This window comes from Cherax quadricarinatus, chromosome 74, assembly GCF_038502225.1.
Source record: "Cherax quadricarinatus isolate ZL_2023a chromosome 74, ASM3850222v1, whole genome shotgun sequence".
In the NCBI taxonomy this organism is placed as follows: Eukaryota; Metazoa; Arthropoda; class Malacostraca; order Decapoda; family Parastacidae; genus Cherax; species Cherax quadricarinatus.
The window spans coordinates 9,836,655-9,857,401 of NC_091365.1; the positions used below are offsets into that span (position 1 = coordinate 9,836,655).

Here is a 20,747-nt window from a genome sequence, read left to right on the forward strand (position 1 = left end):
TTGGGGAAAATTTCAGCCATTACTGTGGGGATGACCCCAGCATCAACTACATCAACTATCTCAGTGATGACCAGAGCAATAGTTATTCCTTGCTAATAATGCAGTACTGCTGCTTTGGCATTATAAATTATTGGTTCTCTTTCACTACAAGGCATTAAAGTAGCACACCTTCAATATTATGGAAGTAATATGCTGTAATTTGTTGACTAATCTTTCAGTAATTAAATTAATTTTTTTTTGCTAAACAGTCTTATAAAAAATAATTAAAAAATTGCCAGTAGCAGGGAAATCATGACTAATCCCACTTGTCTTTTATATGCAAAGCTTAAGGGTAATATGTTGTGTATCTTTATATGTGTATGCTTCTAAACTGTTGTATTCTGAGCACCTCTGCAAAAACAGTGATAATGTGTGAGTGTGGTGAAAGTGTTGAATGATGAAAGTATTTTCTTTTTGGGGATTTTCTTTCTTTTTTGGGTCATCCTGCCTCGGTGGGAGACGGCCGACTTGTTGAAAAAAAAAAAATATTTGAATGTTAAGAGTTGTTGCTATACAAGTGATGTTTATTATAATATTCATAGTTTTATGCACAGTTTAACAAGTACAATGCAGAACACACATTTAAAATAGAAATTAAGGATTGTCATGGAGACCAGACAGTTGTTCTCAAGTCCGGCCTGCCGTTTTCCCTGAATAACTTCATAAATATTACCCTACTCACACTCCAACAGCATGTCAAGTGCTGAAAACCATATCTGGGGTTCCATTGTACAATGGAACCCCAGATATCAGTGAAATAGGATTTCGGCTGCTCTTTTGGCCGAAATTCTGTTCTGGATTTCGGCTGGCAACTCTGAAATCGGCTATATTGGACGCGTCTGCCCGCCATTCCCCCGCATTTGTGAATCAGTCTGGGTGTGTCTCTGGGTGAGTGAGCAACATTCATTTCATTCATCCAAACATTTCCTTATAATCCATTGTTTTTTGTGGTTGTTTATTGAGTGTGACTGTGAAATAAGCCACCATGGGTCCAAAGAAAGTTCCTAGTGCCAGCCCTTTGTTAAAGAAAGCGAGAAACATGATTGAATTCAAGAAAGAAATTGTAGCAAATTGTAGCACATGCAAAATCATTATCTTTGGCATTTAAACCTTTAGGTTTATCATCAAGCACATATCTCAGCATCATGAAGACAATATCAGATGACATAGGATGGCATAAATGGTTTAAGGAAAAGTAAAATTCTGCTGCTACTAAAGGAGCATATAAATGCATAAAAATGTGCCCATGGCATAATTACTTAATCCCAACATGCAGATTAATTTTAAGATTATGTTTTGGTTTATCATTGGTTAATAATGTTTCATTGTGTTTATTTTAATAGGCATAGAGTTTATTTTTGGAATTGCTATTTTTATTACAAGATTTCTTCAGAAATATTGCTTCTTTGTTTGTGCAAATGTATTAATCACATATATCATGCTCAAATTTTTCTATGCTCGTACTTTGATGTCCTTGGTGTTAATTGACAAGTGTGATGAAGATAACATCTTGTGGAGAACAACAGGTGTGAGGTATGAGTGAGTATTATTGTTGCATGTGTTGACTCTATTACAGTCATGTGTAACTTTGTATTGAAGCATGTGTTTCTTTGTGCATGTTCATTGGCTTTATGTATTTACCTATTTTATGAATGAAAATGCTGTTTTTGAACTTTAGAAACTGTATAATTTATTTTTTCTGTAAAAGTTGGGAGTTACTGTAGTATTAAGTCTATTGTATTGTATTGTTTTCCCACAATTTATATTTGATTATTTGTCATGACCATCAGGTTAGTTACATGAAGAGGTAAATTCTTTGTAATGGTAGGTGAATGTTAAGAAAAAATTTAATTGAGTCATGTTTGGGGCAAATAGGTTAAAGTCATTTTGCACACTGTACAATGTTAACTTCTTAAAAGGTACAGTATCTGCATTGGCATAACCTTATGAGATTGTTACTTTGTGCCATTCAGTTCCCACCATTCCTTGACTAATATACCAGACATCTTGCTCAACGTCTTCTTGGCCATTGCTGTCGATAACTTGGCTGATGCAGATGCACTGGGGGATGCTGAAGAGGAGGAAGGCAAAGAAGGTGAAGAGGTAAGTGAAAGTATCATCATGAGAGGAGTTGCAAAAGGAATTTGTTATTATTATTATTATTATTATTATTATTATTATTATTATTATTGTGGTTATTGTTATAATTTTTTTTTTTCAACAAGTCAGCTGTCTCCCACCAAGGCAAGGTGACCCAAAAAGAAAGAAAATCCCCAAAAAGAAAATACTTTCATCATCATTCAACACTTTCATCTTACTCATACATAATCTCTGTCTTTGTAGAGGTGCCCAGGTACAACAGTTTAGAAGCATATATAAAGATACAATATAAAATATAATATCAGGGCCCCAATTATATAGACAGGTACCCCCCGACTTAAGACTGAGTTCGGTTCTGACAAACCGGTCATAAGTCGAAATGGACATAAGTCGAACCTTACTACTGAATATCAACATCACATTTTTGTAATGACTTTATTTATTGTTTTATTTTGGTATTTCATTTTTTACTTTACTTTTTATGCTATTAGTACTGTATTTTATACTGTAAGATTTAGGATAAACACTGTGCACAACACACAGTTGTTTATTTTCCAGAAATTTGGCATAGAAAACACGGTCGTAAGTCGAATGGTCGTATGTCGAGCAGGTCGTAAGTCGAATGGTCGTATGTCGAGCAGGTCGTAAGTCGGATGGTAGCTCTATATACCATCCTATTACACATCCCTCCAAACTGCTAATATCCCAGACCCCTCCTTTTAAGTGCAGGCATTGTATTTCCCATTTCCAGAACTCAAGTCCGGCTATATAAAAATAACCAGTTTCCTTGAATCCCTTCACTAAATGTTACCCTGCTCACACTCCAACAGCTTGTCAGGTCCCAAAAACCATTTGTCTCCATTCATTCCTATCTAACACACTCATGCATGCTTGCTGGAAGTCCAAGCCCCTCGCCCACAAAACCTCCTTTACCCCCTCCCTCCAACCTTTCCGAGGATGACCCCTATCCCGCCAACACAATATCTTCCCCTGCTTTTAACATTTCCGTTATGATCCCATCAGTTCCAGCTGCTTTACCTCCTTTCATTTTACATAATACCTCACGCACCTCCCCCACACTCACATACTGCTCTTCTTCACTTTTAAAAGGTGTTACACCTCCCTGACCAGTGTATGACATTACTGCCTCCCTTTCTTCACTGGCATTTAAAAGTTCCTCAAAATATTCCTTCCATCTACCCAATACCTCCAGCTCCCCATCTACTACTCCCCTACCCTGTTTTTAACTGACAAATCCATTCGTTCCCAAGGCTTTCTTAACTTGTTTAACTCCAAAATTTTTTCTTATTTTCTGCAAAATTTCTTAACAGCGCCTCTCCCACTCTATCATCTGATCTTCTTTTGCACTCTCTCACCACTTTCTTCACCTATCTTTTACTCTCCATGTATTCTACTCTTCTTATAACATTTCTATTTTGTAACAACCTCTTATACGCTGTCTTTTTCTATTTTATCACACCTTTTATTCATATTCCACCAGTCACTCCTCTTTCCTACTGCACCCGCCCTCCTATAGCCACAGACTTCTGCCCCACATTCTAATACTGCATTTTTAACCCTTTGAGGGTCGACAGGCCCTCTCCGAAACTCGTTCTCAGGGTCGGCCAAATTTAAAAAAAAAAAAAATTATTTTTTCTTATGAAAAAAATTTTTTTTTTTTTTTTCTAAACATTATAGGCTAAACAAAAAAAATTTACCGTCAATACTTACCGAGATATGGAGGCGTGAAGTTTGCCAAAATTGAACAACATCTGGTAACATCGCCGACTGCCGTCACCCGGTATTTTTCTATTTACTTTTTTATGTACTATTATCAATTATTTATCAATTTTTCTTTTCCTGAGTAACTTTTATAGCCTCTGAGGCCAACATGATAAGTATTTTGTAAGTTATTTCTTTTTCAATACTATACAATAAGGGCGTAAACACTGTTGTCATTATTTTGTTTATAGAAAATATTTACACAAACAAACGATATGAAATGTTGTTTATTACTATTTTTCTATATTTTATATACACATATACAGTCACAGGGAATATTTCTAGAAGTTCTGCAGCCTGTGGAACTCTTTGAAACATGGTGTCATGCACAGTGGTGTTTTACATTCCTCACACATAAAATGAGTGTTTCTGTGTTGTTGTGGGCATTTTTTTGTATGTGAACAGACATAACACCTCTTCTGAGTCTTTTTCTTGAAAACAGTAGCAGGCACTTTTACCAAGAAGTGATCACCATGCTTCAGACGAGCAGGTAATTGTTGATAATTTGGTGGGCGGTCAATTGCAGGTGCTGTTCCTTGGTACTTGAATACTATTTGTCTGATGACAGACAAACAGAATTCGCCGTACTGTGGTTTGTTTCTGGTCCTCATCTTATACATATTATAAGCATTGAGCATGGAAATGTCCAGAAGATGGAAAAAGAGTTTTGCATACCACTTATAACTCTTGTGAACACAATCAGCAAACCCAATCTGCATGTCACATTTGTCCACTGAATGCATGTTGAAGGTGTAATCAATCACAGCTGCAGGTTTTAGAATGGGTTCATTGCTCTCTCTATGCTGCCTGCCACTGTCTGCCATTTCATTAGGGTGAACTGATGACAGCAGTGTGACATCTCGTTTATCATGCCACCGAAATGCCATGATGTCATTGGCAGCAAACGCCTGCACCTCACCTCTACGAGTGCCAGCGTCAAACCTGGGCATATGTTTCCGATTTGCATGCACTGTGCCACACACATCTGTCGTGTTCACTCGCAAAAAATCACTGAGTGAGGGGCTTGTGTACCAGTTATCTGTATATAATATATGCCCCTTACCAAGGTATGGTTCTATCATTGTTCTAACCACATCACCTGAGATGCCCAATAACTTCCTGGTATTTTGCAATGTATAACTTCCAGTGTACACAATAATATCCAATACCAGACCACTGTAACAATCACAAAGCACAAACAACTTTATACCAAAGCGTTTCCTCTTGCTTGGTATGTACTGCTTGAAAGAAAGTCTTCCTTTGAACAGAATCAAAGACTCGTCAATTACAAGCTTCCTGAAGGGATAAAAATGCGTACTGAATTTCTCTTTCAGATACACAAACACATTCCTAATCTTATATAACCTGTTGTTTCTGTCAGGCCTGGTTTTATCTGAGAAGTGAAGCATACGTAACATTAGCACAAATCGATTCACTGGCATTATATCACTGAAACCTGGGGTTGCAATCAGGTGGTCTGTTGACCAGTATGATTTCACTTTGTGCTTATACACATGTGGCATAAGCATTATTGTGGCAAAGAAAAGATACATCTCAGCCACAGTTGCCTCCTTCCACTGGTGTAGACGTGATTTTGGTGAAAGTAATGCGTTTGCCATGGTGTACTCGTAGTATGTGTTGCTTTCCATGACAATACTTTCCATCAGTGGTTCGTCAAAGAATAACTCGAAACATTCCAGTTCAGTGGCATTGTCCCCAAGTGTACAAGATGGCAGTATTCCACTTTGGCTGTCATCAAACTGGTGGGCATTTGGAACAAAATTGACAGCTTCCTGCCAATCCCAGGTGTGGTCTGCTGGTGGGTACTGGACAATGACTTGTGGTTGTGGAGGTTGTGGTTGTGGAGGCTGGTGTGATGGGTGGGTGGGGGATGGTGGCCTTTGTTGTAGATCAGCTGAGGCAGCGGCGTGGGTGGCAGCATGGCCCACTGCTGGTGCCTCACCGCCAGCACCACTACCACCACGCACATTTTCCATCCCAATTGCAACAGTATCATCGTCATTTTCACTGTCTGTTCCTGTTGTACAGCCACGGGATGTACTCTGAGATGCACTCCTTCCCCTTGGAATAGCATATGGCACACTACCAGAGCTCATATATCGTCGTATATACTGACACTTCACTGGGGAATACTGCACTTCACTATCACTACTGGAACTAGTTTGAAGAGCTTGTAGTTCATATTCACTATCACTATCATCACCCATGCTCTCATCTGAGTCTGGGATTTGAGAAAATAGAAGTTTCCTCTTGGATTCTGGTACAACTGAATGTGAACAAGACGGCCCAGCACCAGCGGTGGAAGGCTGAGGGTGGTCTGGGTTTTCCTCACTATTACCGATATTATGGTCATTAGTTTTGGTCAAAACCTCACCAAAACCTTGAAACTCATCTTCACTGGCACTTCCATCTGTATTAGAACTGTCACTGGGGAACAAAAGTGTCCCAATTCGCCAAGGAGTGAGGAGCTTCTTACCGCGAGGCATGGTGGATATTGTTTACTAAGATGGCGTTCCCACAATGCACCACTGGGTCCCAGATTTTTTTTCTACCGCGCACACCGACCACACAGACCCATTCTCTCACATGTAGGCCTACCAGCCTTTTCCCGTGAGATTTGACGGCACTAGAATTTGTGCGTACTAGTACGTCCGAAACCCTCAAAGGGTTAAAACTCATCCAACCCTCTTCAACCCCCCTTCACCCACTACTCATACTTGCGTTAGCCCACCTTTCTGCCAATAGTTGCTTATATCTCGCCCTAACTTCCTCCTCCCTTAGTTAATACACTTTCACCTCCCTCTTACTTGCTGTTGCCATTTTCCTAATGTCCCATCTACCTCTTACTCTAACTGTAGCTACAACTAAATAATGATCTGATATATCCATTGCCCCTGTATAAACATGTACATCCTGAAGCCTACCTGTCAACCTTTTATCCACCAATACATTATCTAACAAATTACTTAATTACATTCTATATTATACCTTGTGTACTTATTTAACCTCTTTTTCACAAAATATGTATTACTTATTACCAAACCTCTTTCTACACATAGCTCGATTAAAGGCTCCCCATTTTCATTTACCCCTGGCACCCCAAATTTACCGACTACTCCCTCCACAACATTGTTACCCACTTTAGCATTGAGATCCCCCAACCATAAGTACTCTCTCACTTGGTTCAAAACTCCCCATGCACTCACTCAACATTTCCCAAAATCTCTCTCTCTCCTCTACATTTCTCTCATCTCCATGTGCTTAAACACTTATTATAACCCACTTTTCACATCTAACCCTTATTTTACCCCACATAATCCTTGCATTTATACATTTATATTCCCTCTTTTCCTGCCATAACTTACCCTTCAACATTATTGCTATTCCTTCTTTAGCTCTAACTCTATTTGAAACCTCTGACCTAATTCCATTTATTTCTCCCCGCTGAAACTCTCCCACCCCCATCAGCTTTGTTTCAGTTAAAGCCAGGACATCCAGCTGCTTCTCATTCATAACATCCACAATCATCTTTATCTTATCATTTGCACAACATCCACACACATTCAGACATCCCACTTTGACAGTTTTCTTTATTATTATTTTGTTTCAACAAGTCGGCCGTCTCCCACCGAGGCAGGGTGACCCAAAAAGAAAGAAAATCCCCCCCAAAAAAATACTTTCATCATCATTCAACACTTTCACCTCACTCACACATAATCACTGTTTTTGCAGAGGTGCCCAGAATACAACAGCTTAGAAGCATATACGTATAAAGATACACAACATATCTCTCCAAACTGCCAGTATACAGAACCCCTCCTTTAGAGTGCAGGCCTTGTACTTCCCATTTCCAGGATTCAAGTCTGGCTATATAAAAATAACCAGTTTCCCTGAATCCCTTCACTAAATATTACCCTGTTCACACTCCAACAGCTCGTCAGGTCCCAAATACCATTCGTCTCCATTAACTCCTATCGAACACGCTCACGCACGCTTGCTGGAAGTCCAAGCTCCTCGCCCACAAAACCTCCTTTACTCCCTCCTTCCAACCCTTTCGAGGACGACCCCTACCCCTCTTTCCTTCCCCTATAGATTTATATGCTTTCCATGTCATTCTACTTTGATTCATTCTCTCTAAATGACCAAACCACCTCAACAACCCCTCTTCTGCCCTCTGACTAATGCTTTTATTAACTCCACACCTTCTCCTAATTTCCACACTCCGAATTTTCTGCATAATATTTACACCGCACATTGCCCTTAGACAGGACATCTCCACTGCCTCCAACCGTCTCCTCGCTGCTGCATTTACCACCCAAGCTTCACATCCATATAAGAGTGTTGGTACTACTATACTTTCATACATTCCCTTCTTTGCCTCCATAGATAACGTTTTTTGACTCCACATATACCTCAACGCACCACTCACTAAATATTACCCTGTTCACACTCCAACAGCTCGTCAGGTCCCAAATACCATTCGTCTCCATTAACTCCTATCGAACACGCTCACGCACGCTTGCTGGAAGTCCAAGCTCCTCGCCCACAAAATCTCCTTACTCTTTCCTTCCAACCTTTTCGAGGACAACCCCTACCCTGCCTTCCTTCCCCTACAGATTTATATGCTCTCCATGTCATTCTACTTTGATCCACTCTCTCTAAATGACCAAACCACCTCAACAACCCCTCTTCAGCCCTCTGACTAATAATTTTATAAACTCCACACCTTCTCCTAATTTCCACACTCTGAATTTTCTGCATAATATTTATATGACACATTGCCCTTAGACAGGACATCCCCACTGCCTCCAACCCCCTTTTTGCTGCAGCATTTACAATCCAAACTTCACACCCATATAAGAGTGTTGGTACTACTATACTTTCATACATTCCCTTCTTTGCCTCCATAGATAACGTTTTTTGTCCCCACTTATACCTCAATGCACCACTCGCCTTTTTTCCCTTATCAATTCTGTGATTAACCTCATCCTTCATAAATCCATTCGCTGACACGTCAACTCCCAAATATCTGAAAACATTCACTTCTTCCATACTACTACTCTCCAATTTGATATCCAATTTTTCTTTCACTTTCAACTTTCTAACTTTACACACACTCCCAAACTTGTCCACTAACCTTTGCAATTTTTCTTGAGAATCTCCCATAAGCACAGTATCATCAGCAAAAAGCAACTGTGTCAATTCCCATTTTGTATTTGATTCCCCATTATTTGATCCCACCCCTCTCCCGAACACCCTAGCATTTACTTTTACAACCCCATCAATAAATATATTAAACAGCCATGGTGACATTACACATCTCTGTCTAAGACCTACTTTTACCGGGAAGTAGTCTCCCTCTCTTCTACACAACCTAACCTGAGCCTCACTATCCTCATAAAAACTCTTTACAGTATTTAGTAACTTACCACCTATTCCATATACTTGCAACATCTGCCACATTGCTCCCCTATCCACTCTATCATATACCTTTTCTAAATCCATAAATGCAATAAAAACTTCCCTACCTTTATCTAAATACTGTTCACATATATGCTTCAATGTAAACACTTGATCTACACATACCCTACCCACTCTGAAACCTCCTTGCTCATCCGCAATCCTACGTTCTGTCTTACCTCTAATTCTTTCAATAATAACCCTACCGTACACTTTTCCTCCTGGTATACTCAGTAAACTTATTCCTTTACAATTTTTGCAATCTCTCTTGTACCCCTTCCCTTTATGTAAAGGGACTATACATGCTCTCTGCCAATCCCTAGGTACCTTCCCCTCTTTCATACATTTATTAAACAAAAATACCAACCACTCCATCACTGTATCCCCCCTGCTTTTAACATTATTATTATTATTATTATGATTAACATGCTGGCCATCTCCCGCTGAGGCAGAGTGGCCCAAAGAAGAACACTTTCACCATCATTCACCTATCACTGTCTTGTTAAAGGCTCACAGGTACAAGAATTTAGATGTCACTTTAAACTAGAAATATCCTCTTCTTTAGAGTGCAGACATGAAGTACTTCCCACCTCCAGGACTCAGGTCTGGCTAACAGGTTTCCCAGAATCCCTTTTCAAAATATTACCCTTTTCACACTCCAACAGCTTGTCAAGTCCCAAAAACCATTTCATCTTCACTCACCCCTATCTAACATGCTCACACATGCCTGCTGTGTGTCCAGGCCCCTCACACACAACCTCCTTACCCTCTCGTCCATCCTTTCTTAGGATGACCCTTACCCCTAAACTTGCAAGGGTTAGACTAAGTTTCTTTTAATGGGCATTTGTCCTTTTCTGGTAGTCAATTGATTAAGTGGACTACATCTGCTTAATTGACACTTTCAATGTAGTAGATTTTTCTCCAAAGCAGACACCCCCTTCCATTTATTAATTCCTTTTATCAGATGCTTACTGCAGTTATGTTTAAAATTTGTATTTATTTTTTTTTTTATTTTTTTACCAACATCATTTATTTTTGGTATATGACCTTTTGGTGCCTATCTGGTGTTCTCATAGTTTATGAATAAGCAGTGTTTAACTAAAAGTTTAATCTAGTACACGCACACAACTGTGCTGGATTAGATTTTATACGTTAATTTTTAACTAAACTAGATGATGTAAATTTCGATTGTATTAGATTCGATATATTTTTCTTCTACTGTTAGTCTTTGATTACTTTAAATATACAGTGTTGTTTGGTATTATTACTGTTAATAATTTTAACTTATATTTTTGTTACTTTTTGCAGGGTGGAGAGGGAGATGAAGGAGAGAGAGAAAGAATTAAAATGGAAGGAGAAGATGGCATGGAAGCTGAGGAGAAGACTGCACTCAATCATATAGCTTTAAGGTAGAGTATGTTTAAATTTTTTTAACTATAGAGTAAGCATAGAATTTCATACTATTTTACTACATTTTCGAGAATGAAAAGAAGTTTCTGTATTTGGTCAGTTAACCTCTGGCTATCAGTTGCACTCCTAAACCACCAGTTTTAGATGTACCTATCACTTTCTGTTGAGTTCGATCCCTTTTTGACTACCACTGTCTAAAGATTAATAACTATCCTAACAATCCAAGCTATACTGTGAAGCCAGAGAGACAGCAGCTAACATGGAAAAGGTTGTGGTCTTCATAGTTAATCATACCAGGCACAGTGTAATGCTGAAATTTGCAGGTATTATAATTTAGTTCATCTGCCTCGGTGGGACATGGCTGACTTGTTTAAAAAAAAAAAAAAAAAGTGTACACATTTGCATTTTGCTTGTCGCCCAGTGCAGCTAAGACCTTGTCATAATGGTCCTTCCTCATGTAGTTGCTGGGCCATTGTGACATGACCATAGATGTACTGTAAGACAAACAAAATGCAGTTATAGTGTACACAAACTTTGCAAGAACTTTTGACAAGTGTGACCATGGTGTAATAGTGCTCATATTATGAGCAAAAGGAATAACTGGAAAAGTAGACAGGTGGATTTTTAGTTTCTGACGAATAGAAGAGTATTGGCCTCAATTATTTCTCATTCTTATATCATAGCACCATATAATCCTTTGCAGATAATAATAGAATACAAGAGTGGTTTCCATTGAGAATACCACAAACCTCCAAGCTGATGTAAACCAAGTCTTCCAGTGGGCCAAGCACAACAATATGATGTTAAATTATGACAAATTTTAGTCATGTTACTATGGAAAAATTGAGGAAGTAAAAACTGAAATGGAATATAAGAGAGATTTGAATCATTTAATGAAGTGGAAGATTAAAGTCAGAGCCTTTGGACTGATAATGTTAATAGGTTGTTATAACACTGTTATTGGTTTAGAAAAACACATAAGCAAACACTAGGACATATTATTTATTAGAAAATGTTTCAGTCCTGGGACCTTGATCACTTTTTCTGTAAGAAGTGATCAAGGTCCCAGGACCGAAACATTTTCTAATAAATATGTCCTAGTGTTTGCTTATGTGTTTTTCAACTTGTCGGTATTTATTACCAAGGTTTATGCCAACACTGTTATTACATCCTTGCAGATGTAATAGCAGTTTTATTACATCTGCAAAGAAAATGATAAATGGATAAATAAAACTTTAAAACTAGAGATGCTAAGTTAGTGATGATACTTTTTAAGTTACTTCTTTTATCCAACTTGGACCATTGGCAAGTCCTTGTCAGTGATCCAAGTCGGACTGAAATGTCATCATTACTTTCCCCTCTCCTAAGAATGGGTTATTTGTGTATTGTTCTGGCCATGGTATTGTTTTTTTATTAACACACCAGCTGTTTCCCACCAAGGCAGGGTGGCCCGAAAAAGAAAAACTTTCATCATCAACTGTAGTGCAACATTAGCTCCCCTCCTTCTATATTAACCCAGAGCTTAAATTGTATCTCGAGAGCTACAACAGAATACATGTACACCAATATGAGGAACAAGTATCTCTCTGGAATTTCTTAGGAACAGCTTAACTTAACCTGTTCAAAAATGCCATATAAATTAAAGGTTCAAAAAATTTGGAACTTGCTGCCTGAAAATGCTAAAAGTTTCCCCATCTTCCAACATCATCACTGATATTGTTAAAAGGCACCTATTGAATCTCTTATAAATATTTTTTTTTTTATTAACACATCGGCCGATTCCCACCAAGGCAGGGTGGCCCGATAAAGAAAAACTTTCATCATCATTCACTCCATCACTGTCTTGCCAGAAGGTTGCTTTACACTACAGTTATAAAGCTGCAACATTAACACGTCTCCTTTAGATTGCAGACACTGTACAGGTACCATCCGACTTACGACTGAGCTTGGTTCCGACCAACTGGTCATAAGTCGAAATGGACATAAGTCGAACCTTACTACTGAATATCAACATCACATTTTTGTAATGACTTTATTTTATTGTTTTATTTTGGTATTTCATTTTTTACTTTACTTTTTATGCTGTTAGTACTGTATTTTATACTGTAAGGTTTAGGATAAACACTGTGTAAAACACAAATACAGTGGACCCCCACTTAACGATCACCTCCCAATGCGACCAATTATGTAAGTGTATTTATGTAAGTGCGTTTCTACGTGTATGTTTGGGGGTCTGAAATGGACTAATCTACTTCACAATATTCCTTATGGGAACAAATTTGGTCAGTACTGGCAACTGAACATACTTCTGGAATGAAAAAATATCGTTAACCGGGGGTCCACTGTAGTTGTTTATTTCCCAGAAATTTGGCATACAAAACATGGTCGTAAGTTGAGTTGTTGTATGTCGAGCAGGTCGTAAGTCAGATGGTAGGTGTACTTACCATCTCCAGGACTCAAGTCCGGCCTGCCGGTTTTCCAGAATCCCTTCATAAATGTTACTTTGCTCACACTCCAACAGCACGTCAAGTATTAAAAAACATTTGTCTCCATTCACTCCTATAAAATACGCTCACGAATGCTTTATTTATTTATTTATTTATTTAGAAATTTTAGCATATATACAGAGGTACAAAAAAAATACAGGTAAGAGCAGCATGCCAAAGCCACTTATATGCATAGCATTACGGGCTGGCTTAAAATTAACTTAAGATTAACTAAGCAATGATGAAATCAGTGATAAGACATTATTGTAAACAGATGACTATAAAGCACAAATGAGTATTACAAAGACAGGTCATATGGTTGCATGCATTGCTGTACATTCAGTAGAATGGAGTATTCTGTTAGGTAGTGTATTTAAAAAAATAACAAAGTTAGATTGGGTCCTAGGTTTAACATTTATGTGATATAATTGTGAGTAACATTTTGGATATACAATTTATAAGGTTCAGTTAGTCAGTATTTATTTGGTTTTGAGTGAGTAAGTGAACTTTGAGAAGAGACTTGAATTTATAAACAGGTAGTGTTTCTTTTATATTTACAGGTAATGAATTCCAGATTTTAGGGCCTTTTATGTGCATTGAGTTTTTGCATAGCGTGAGATGGACACGAGGAACATCAAAGAGTGATCTGTGCCTTGTGTTATGGTCATGTGTTCTGTTGAGGTTGGCAAGGAGATGTTTGAGGGGAGGGTTAATATCAGAGTTAAGTGTTCTATGTATGTAATAGGTGCAATAATAAGTATGGATGTTTTGTATGGTGAGTAGGTTGAGTGTTTTGAATATTGGTGGAGTGTGTTGCCTGTAGTGAGAATTTATTATCATTCTAACTGCAGCCTTTTGTTGGGTAATTAGTGGTCTGAGATGGTTAATTGTTGTTGAGCCCCATGCACAAATTCCATAGGTGAGATAGGGGTAAATAAGAGAGTGATAAAGGGCCAGGAGGGCTGACTGTGGAACATAGTACCGTATCTTCGATAGTATGCCTACAGTCTTGGAAATTTTCTTAGAAATTTGTTGTATATGTGTATGAAATTTGAGTCTATTATCGAGGTGGATTCCTAAGAATTTTCCCTCTGTTAGCTTTGTGATAGGTGATCCGTTTATCGTTATGTTAAGAGGTACATCTGTAGCTCTGTTACCAAACTGAATGAAGTAGGTTTTGTCAATGTTTAGTGTAAGTTTGTTAGTCCTCATCCAGGTAGATATTTTCTGTAATTCGGTGTTTACAGTATTGGCTAGCATGACTGGGCTCGGGTGAGAGAAGACGTATGTAGTGTCATCTGCAAAAAGTGTGGGTTTGAGTAATTGCGAAGCATTTGGTAGGTCATTTATGTATAGGAGAAAGAGAAGAGGGCCAAGGACACTTCCCTGTGGGACACCAACTGTAATTGGTTGTGCGGAAGAGCTTGCCCCATTTGCGTACACATATTGGCTTCTGTTGCTGAGGTAAGACTTGAGGTAGTTGAGGGAGTGCCCTCTAATACCATAGTGTGACAATTTTACGTGGAGCAAGTCATGGTCAACTGTATCAAAAGCTTTACGTAAGTCAATGAAGATCCCCAGTGGGACTTCTTTTTTCTCTATTGCAGTGTATATATGTTCTAGCATGTGTATAATAGCATCATTAGTATTTTTATTAGGCCTGAATCCAAATTGGCAGGGGTTGAGAATGTTTTGGGAGATGAGGTAGGAGTAGATTCGTTTATGAATTAATTTTTCGAAGATTTTTGAGAGAGGGTGTAAATTGGATATTGGCCTATAGTTATTCAACTCTGTTTGGTCTCCTCCTTTATGGATCGGGGTGACCCTTGCTATTTTGAGAACTGTAGGGAAGGTGGAGGATTCAATGGATTTGTTAAAGAGTGTTGCAATAATTGGTGATAGTACTTGTGACGCTTTTTTATATATAAAGGGTGGTAAGGTATTTAAATCTCCTGCCTTGTTTTTCAGTGCGTTGATAATAAGGGAGACTTCGTATGGGTTAGTCGGAGCTAGGAACAGTGTGTTCGGGTAGTTGCCAGTGAGGTAGTCATTTGGTGGGGTATCTGAGCTTGGGATTTTATTGGCAAGGTTTTGACCTATAGTGGAGAAGAAATCATCGAGTCTGTTTGCTGTTTCTGTTGGTGGGAGTTGGGGTTCATCTGATGTTGCTAATTTTATTTCGCTATGTCGTGATATCTTTTTTGTTCCCAGAATTTCTGATAGGGTCTTCCAGGTCTTTTTTATATCACCTCGTAAGTTGGATAATCTGTTCTCATAATACAATTTTTTTGCCCTTCTTATCAGGCTGGTTAGGATTGATGAGTAACGTTTTGTTTGGTCTCTGGTTATGTGACCCATTCTGTACTGTTTTTCATATCGGTGTTTTGTATTTATGGATTTGAGAATGCTGGGTGTTAGCCAGGGACTGTTCAGTCTCTTAGCTGTCATCTGTTTAGTTTTTTTTAGGGCAGTGCTTGTTATAAAGGTATTGGGTCTTTTTTAGAAAATTATTAAAACATTCGTCAATATCTGTATAGATTTCTAGCTCAGTGTGCCAGTCAATGTTTGTTACTGCTTTTGTGAAGTTATTAATGGCTGCCTCATTGTGAAGTCTGAAGGTGACTTTAGTAGTGTCTTGGGGTATTTTACCAAGAGTTGTTATGAGGAAAGTAGGGCAGTGGTCTGTGGTATTATCTGTAATTATGCCTGATTTTAAAGGGGATATGGTGTTGGTCCAGATGTGGTCAAGTAGGGAAACACTAGTCTCTGTAACTCTTGTAGGTTTTGTTACTGTTGGTAGCAACATGCAGTTACTCATTGTGTTTGTGAATTCAGTAACGTGTGGGTCCTGGTCTTGCAGGAGATTTATATTGAAGTCACCTGAGAGTAGTAAGTGATCTTTGTTCATGCATGCATCAGTTATCATACTTCCTAGGTTTTGACTAAATTGGCTAATGTTTGATTGTGGAACTCTGTAGATGTTTATCACTGTGAGAGGTTTTTGTAGGTATTTGGATTTGAATTTAGCTATTATATATTCCCCATGTTCATCCCTTGTGCAAGTATTAGTGATACATTCTAGTTGGTCTGAGTAGTATATAGCAGTGCCACCCCCTTGTTGGTCTGGCCTACAGTTGTGTATGGCTGTGTAACCAGGAATGGCATAGACATCTGTAGTATCAGGCTTTAGCCAGGTTTCAGTTAGTGTAATGATGGACATATTGGCATGCAAGGAATTTAGTAATGCTAGGAGGTCATCATAATGCTTGCTTAAAGATCTGATATTGTAGTTAAAGATAGTTATGTTGTTGTTGGCTCTGAGAAGTGCCTTTGATTGTTCTGCTGTGTAGTAATTACAGTAACTGTTTGAATCATTTAAGTCATTAAATAAGAGGTTGGTATCAGGATCAATGCTTGTAATCATAAGATTTGTAGTGAATCTATAGTTAGTATTAAGTAAAAAATAAAGTAAATATTCTAAAGCTAAAAAAAAATAGCACCTGAATTATTTAACAAATGTAAAAATAATGAGCTAAGGTAGTTTTTTAAAGCTAAAATAAAGGAGACAATATAAAAGGGACTAAAATAATTTGTGGTGAACAAATAAAGTGATGATCAAATAATGGAGCTTGGGAATATGATAGTAGGTAGTACTCTAAAAGGTAATTCTTTAAAGTTAGAAGTATAATATAAAATTATAATATAAAAGGGACTAATATAAGTTGTGGTGAACAATAAAGTGGTAATCAAATAAATGAGCTTTGGAGTATAATGGCAAAATAGTGAACTTATTAACTTTAGCACCTGAGAATAGCACCTTGATTATTTTAACAATTGTGAATATATGAGCTAAGGTAGTTATATAAAGCTAAAATAAAGGAAAAAAAAATATATAAGGGACTACAATTAAGTAATGGTAAACAAGTTAAATGGACAGATAGTCACTATGAAATAATATTGGTTTAGGAGTAAGATCTGATTTGTAATATTAAATAAGTTGAGCAGTTTATTGCACAATAAAAAGTAAAAAAAAAATGAGGTAGTTGGTACTAGCTAGCAAAAGATAGTTTTGGTACTTGCAAAAAAGTAATTGGAATATACACTAATTGCACACACAATAAAAAGTGACTAAAAAAACAAGTAGTGGTAAACAAAATTAAATGGACAGGTAAGAACAAGTTAAGAAAGCCTAGAGAACAAATGGATTTGTCTGTTAAAAATAGGAGAGGAGAGTTATTAAATGGAGAGTTAGAGGTATTGGGAAGATGGAAGGAATATTTTGAGGAATTGTTAAATGTTGATGAAGATAGGGAAGCTGTGATTTCGTGTATAGGGCAAGGAGGAATAACATCTTGTAGGAGTGAGGAAGAGCCAGTTGTGAGTGTGGGGGAAGTTCGTGAGGCAGTAGGTAAAATGAAAGGGGGTAAGGCAGCCGGGATTGATGGGATAAAGATAGAAATGTTAAAAGCAGGTGGGGATATAGTTTTGGAGTGGTTGGTGCAATTATTTAATAAATGTATGGAAGAGGGTAAGGTACCTAGGGATTGGCAGAGAGCATGCATAGTTCCTTTGTATAAAGGCAAGGGGGATAAAAGAGAGTGCAAAAATTATAGGGGGATAAGTCTGTTGAGTGTACCTGGTAAAGTGTATGGTAGAGTTATAATTGAAAGAATTAAGAGTAAGACGGAGAATAGGATAGCAGATGAACAAGGAGGCTTTAGGAAAGGTAGGGGGTGTGTGGACCAGGTGTTTACAGTGAAACATATAAGTGAACAGTATTTAGATAAGGCTAAAGAGGTCTTTGTGGCATTTATGGATTTGGAAAAGGCGTATGACAGGGTGGATAGGGGGGCAATGTGGCAGATGTTGCAAGTGTATGGTGTAGGAGGTAGGTTACTGAAAGCAGTGAAGAGTTTTTACGAGGATAGTGAGGCTCAAGTTAGAGTATGTAGGAAAGAGGGAAATTTTTTCCCAGTAAAAGTAGGCCTTAGACAAGGATGTGTGATGTCACCGTGGTTGTTTAATATATTTATAGATGGGGTTGTAAGAGAAGTAAATGCGAGGGTCTTGGCAAGAGGCGTGGAGTTAAAAGATAAAGAATCACACACAAAGTGGGAGTTGTCACAGCTGCTCTTTGCTGATGACACTGTGCTCTTGGGAGATTCTGAAGAGAAGTTGCAGAGATTGGTGGATGAATTTGGTAGGGTGTGCAAAAGAAGAAAATTAAAGGTGAATACAGGAAAGAGTAAGGTTATGAGGATAACAAAAAGATTAGGTGATGAAAGATTGAATATCAGATTGGAGGGAGAGAGTATGGAGGAGGTGAACGTATTCAGATATTTGGGAGTGGACGTGTCAGCGGATGGGTCTATGAAAGATGAGGTGAATCATAGAATTGATGAGGGAAAAAGAGTGAGTGGTGCACTTAGGAGTCTGTGGAGACAAAGAACTTTGTCCTTGGAGGCAAAGAGGGGAATGTATGAGAGTATAGTTTTACCAACGCTCTTATATGGGTGTGAAGCGTGGGTGATGAATGTTGCAGCGAGGAGAAGGCTGGAGGCAGTGGAGATGTCATGTCTGAGGGCAATGTGTGGTGTGAATATAATGCAGAGAATTCGTAGTTTGGAAGTTAGGAGGAGGTGCGGGATTACCAAAACTGTTGTCCAGAGGGCTGAGGAAGGGTTGTTGAGGTGGTTCGGACATGTAGAGAGAATGGAGCGAAACAGAATGACTTCAAGAGTGTATCAGTCTGTAGTGGAAGGAAGGCGGGGTAGGGGTCGGCCTAGGAAGGGTTGGAGGGAGGGGGTAAAGGAGGTTTTGTGTGCGAGGGGCTTGGACTTCCAGCAGGCATGCGTGAGCGTGTTTGATAGGAGTGAATGGAGACAAATGGTTTTTAATACTTGACGTGCTGTTGGAGTGTGAGCAAAGTAACATTTATGAAGGGATTCAGGGAAACCGGCAGGCCGGACTTGAGTCCTGGAGATGGGAAGTACAGTGCCTGCACTCTGAAGGAGGGGTGTTAATGTTGCAGTTTAAAAACTGTAGTGTAAAGCACCCTTCTGGCAAGACAGTGATGGAGTGAATGATGGTGAAAGTTTTTCTTTTTCGGGCCACCCTGCCTTGGTGGGAATCGGCCGGTGTGATAATAAAAAAAAATAATAATAAGGTAAGAACAATGAATAATATTAATTTGGAGTAAGATTTGACTTGTAACATAAAATTATGAGCAATTAATAGCAGTAAGAAAGAAGTAAAAAAGTATTGGAGGTAGTTAGCATTAGCTTGTGATGAAAAAAATAATAAAAATAATAATGCACAATATAATAGTAAGGTACACTATATGCACCACACATATATATGTATTAAGGGCACTTATCTAATCTGTTACAGAAATGACAGCTTTTCTAAGGAAGGTAGAGAAATCGTGTTCGTTTGAGATAGTATATTGTTGTCCTGTTGATGTTTTCCTTACTAGTATTTTCCCATCTCGCGTGAAACACTGATGTATTTTGTTTTCCTGTTTAAGTTTTCTCAGCCTGAACAGAAGGTTTTGATGTTTTCTTGTTAGACACTCATTTATGTACACTCCATTTTTCATTGTAATTGCTGATTTAATTAGGCCCTTTCTTTTATCGTATGAATGAAGTCTGATCATTATACTGTGTTTACTTCCTGGTTTTCCTAACAAACGTGTTTCTTTGATTTCATTGTTTTGCACGATGACTTGTACGTGGTCCTGTATTATCCTGACAGCAGTTTCTTTGCACTGAGCTTGTGTTATGTCACTTGGAATGTGTGGACTGTTTATTATAACTGCATCAGACAACTTATCTTGTTCAGTTTTGTCGTCTTGGAAATCAAGGTACGTATTCATTTAGTCGAGTGTGCATGTTCTGATTCCAGTCCTTGATTGCTTCTTCAACCTTCATATTTATTGTAGTTATTTGTTCGGTGTGACTGGCTATAGCTGCTTTCAGAGTATTTTCTGTGTCAACACTTCCCGATGTAATCTTCTCTTCAAGGTTTTGGATCTTGTTCTCGAGGTTGGATATCTTGGATTCTCGTCGCTCGAGTGTTGCTTTGATATCTTTGATTTCGTTTTCTAGAGCAACGATGTAGTCCTTGATATTGTCAGGAATAATCATACCTGAGTAATCATGGGTGAATCCTTTGAAGGGAGTGGAGTTGGAGGGGGAGTCAGCCATGTTTGTTGTTGTTGTTGTTCCCTGGGTGGCGGCGGTGAGGGGGGGTTGATGATACACCGGCGTCCTGCTGGGTAGACAAGTTGAGTTCTAGGGTCCTTGCTGTTATTCTTTTATTACTGATGTTGTTTCTTCTGCGATATCCTTTCATAGTATCACTGAAGTAGATACTGTGTAGCAATGGAGAAGGCTTGTTTTCTCGGAGCTTGGGTTAAGTGGTTGTCTAGCAGTGGAGGCAGTGTTTGGG

The 20,747-nt window shown here is 38.4% G+C and overlaps 1 protein-coding gene across 15 annotated transcripts in view; it reads left to right on the top strand.

The window, feature by feature from the left end:
* The window catches only part of LOC128700135 (Ca[2+]-channel protein alpha[[1]] subunit D), a gene marked incomplete at its 5' end in the record, with an annotated part of 794,286 nt that overhangs the window by 152,664 nt on the left and 620,875 nt on the right, over positions 1-20,747 (top strand). For all 15 annotated transcript variants that reach the window (XM_070100780.1, XM_070100771.1, XM_070100781.1 and 12 more), the window contains 2 exon segments: positions 2,042-2,142; positions 10,711-10,811. In XM_070100780.1, coding sequence (XP_069956881.1) covers positions 2,042-2,142; positions 10,711-10,811 — 202 coding nt within the window.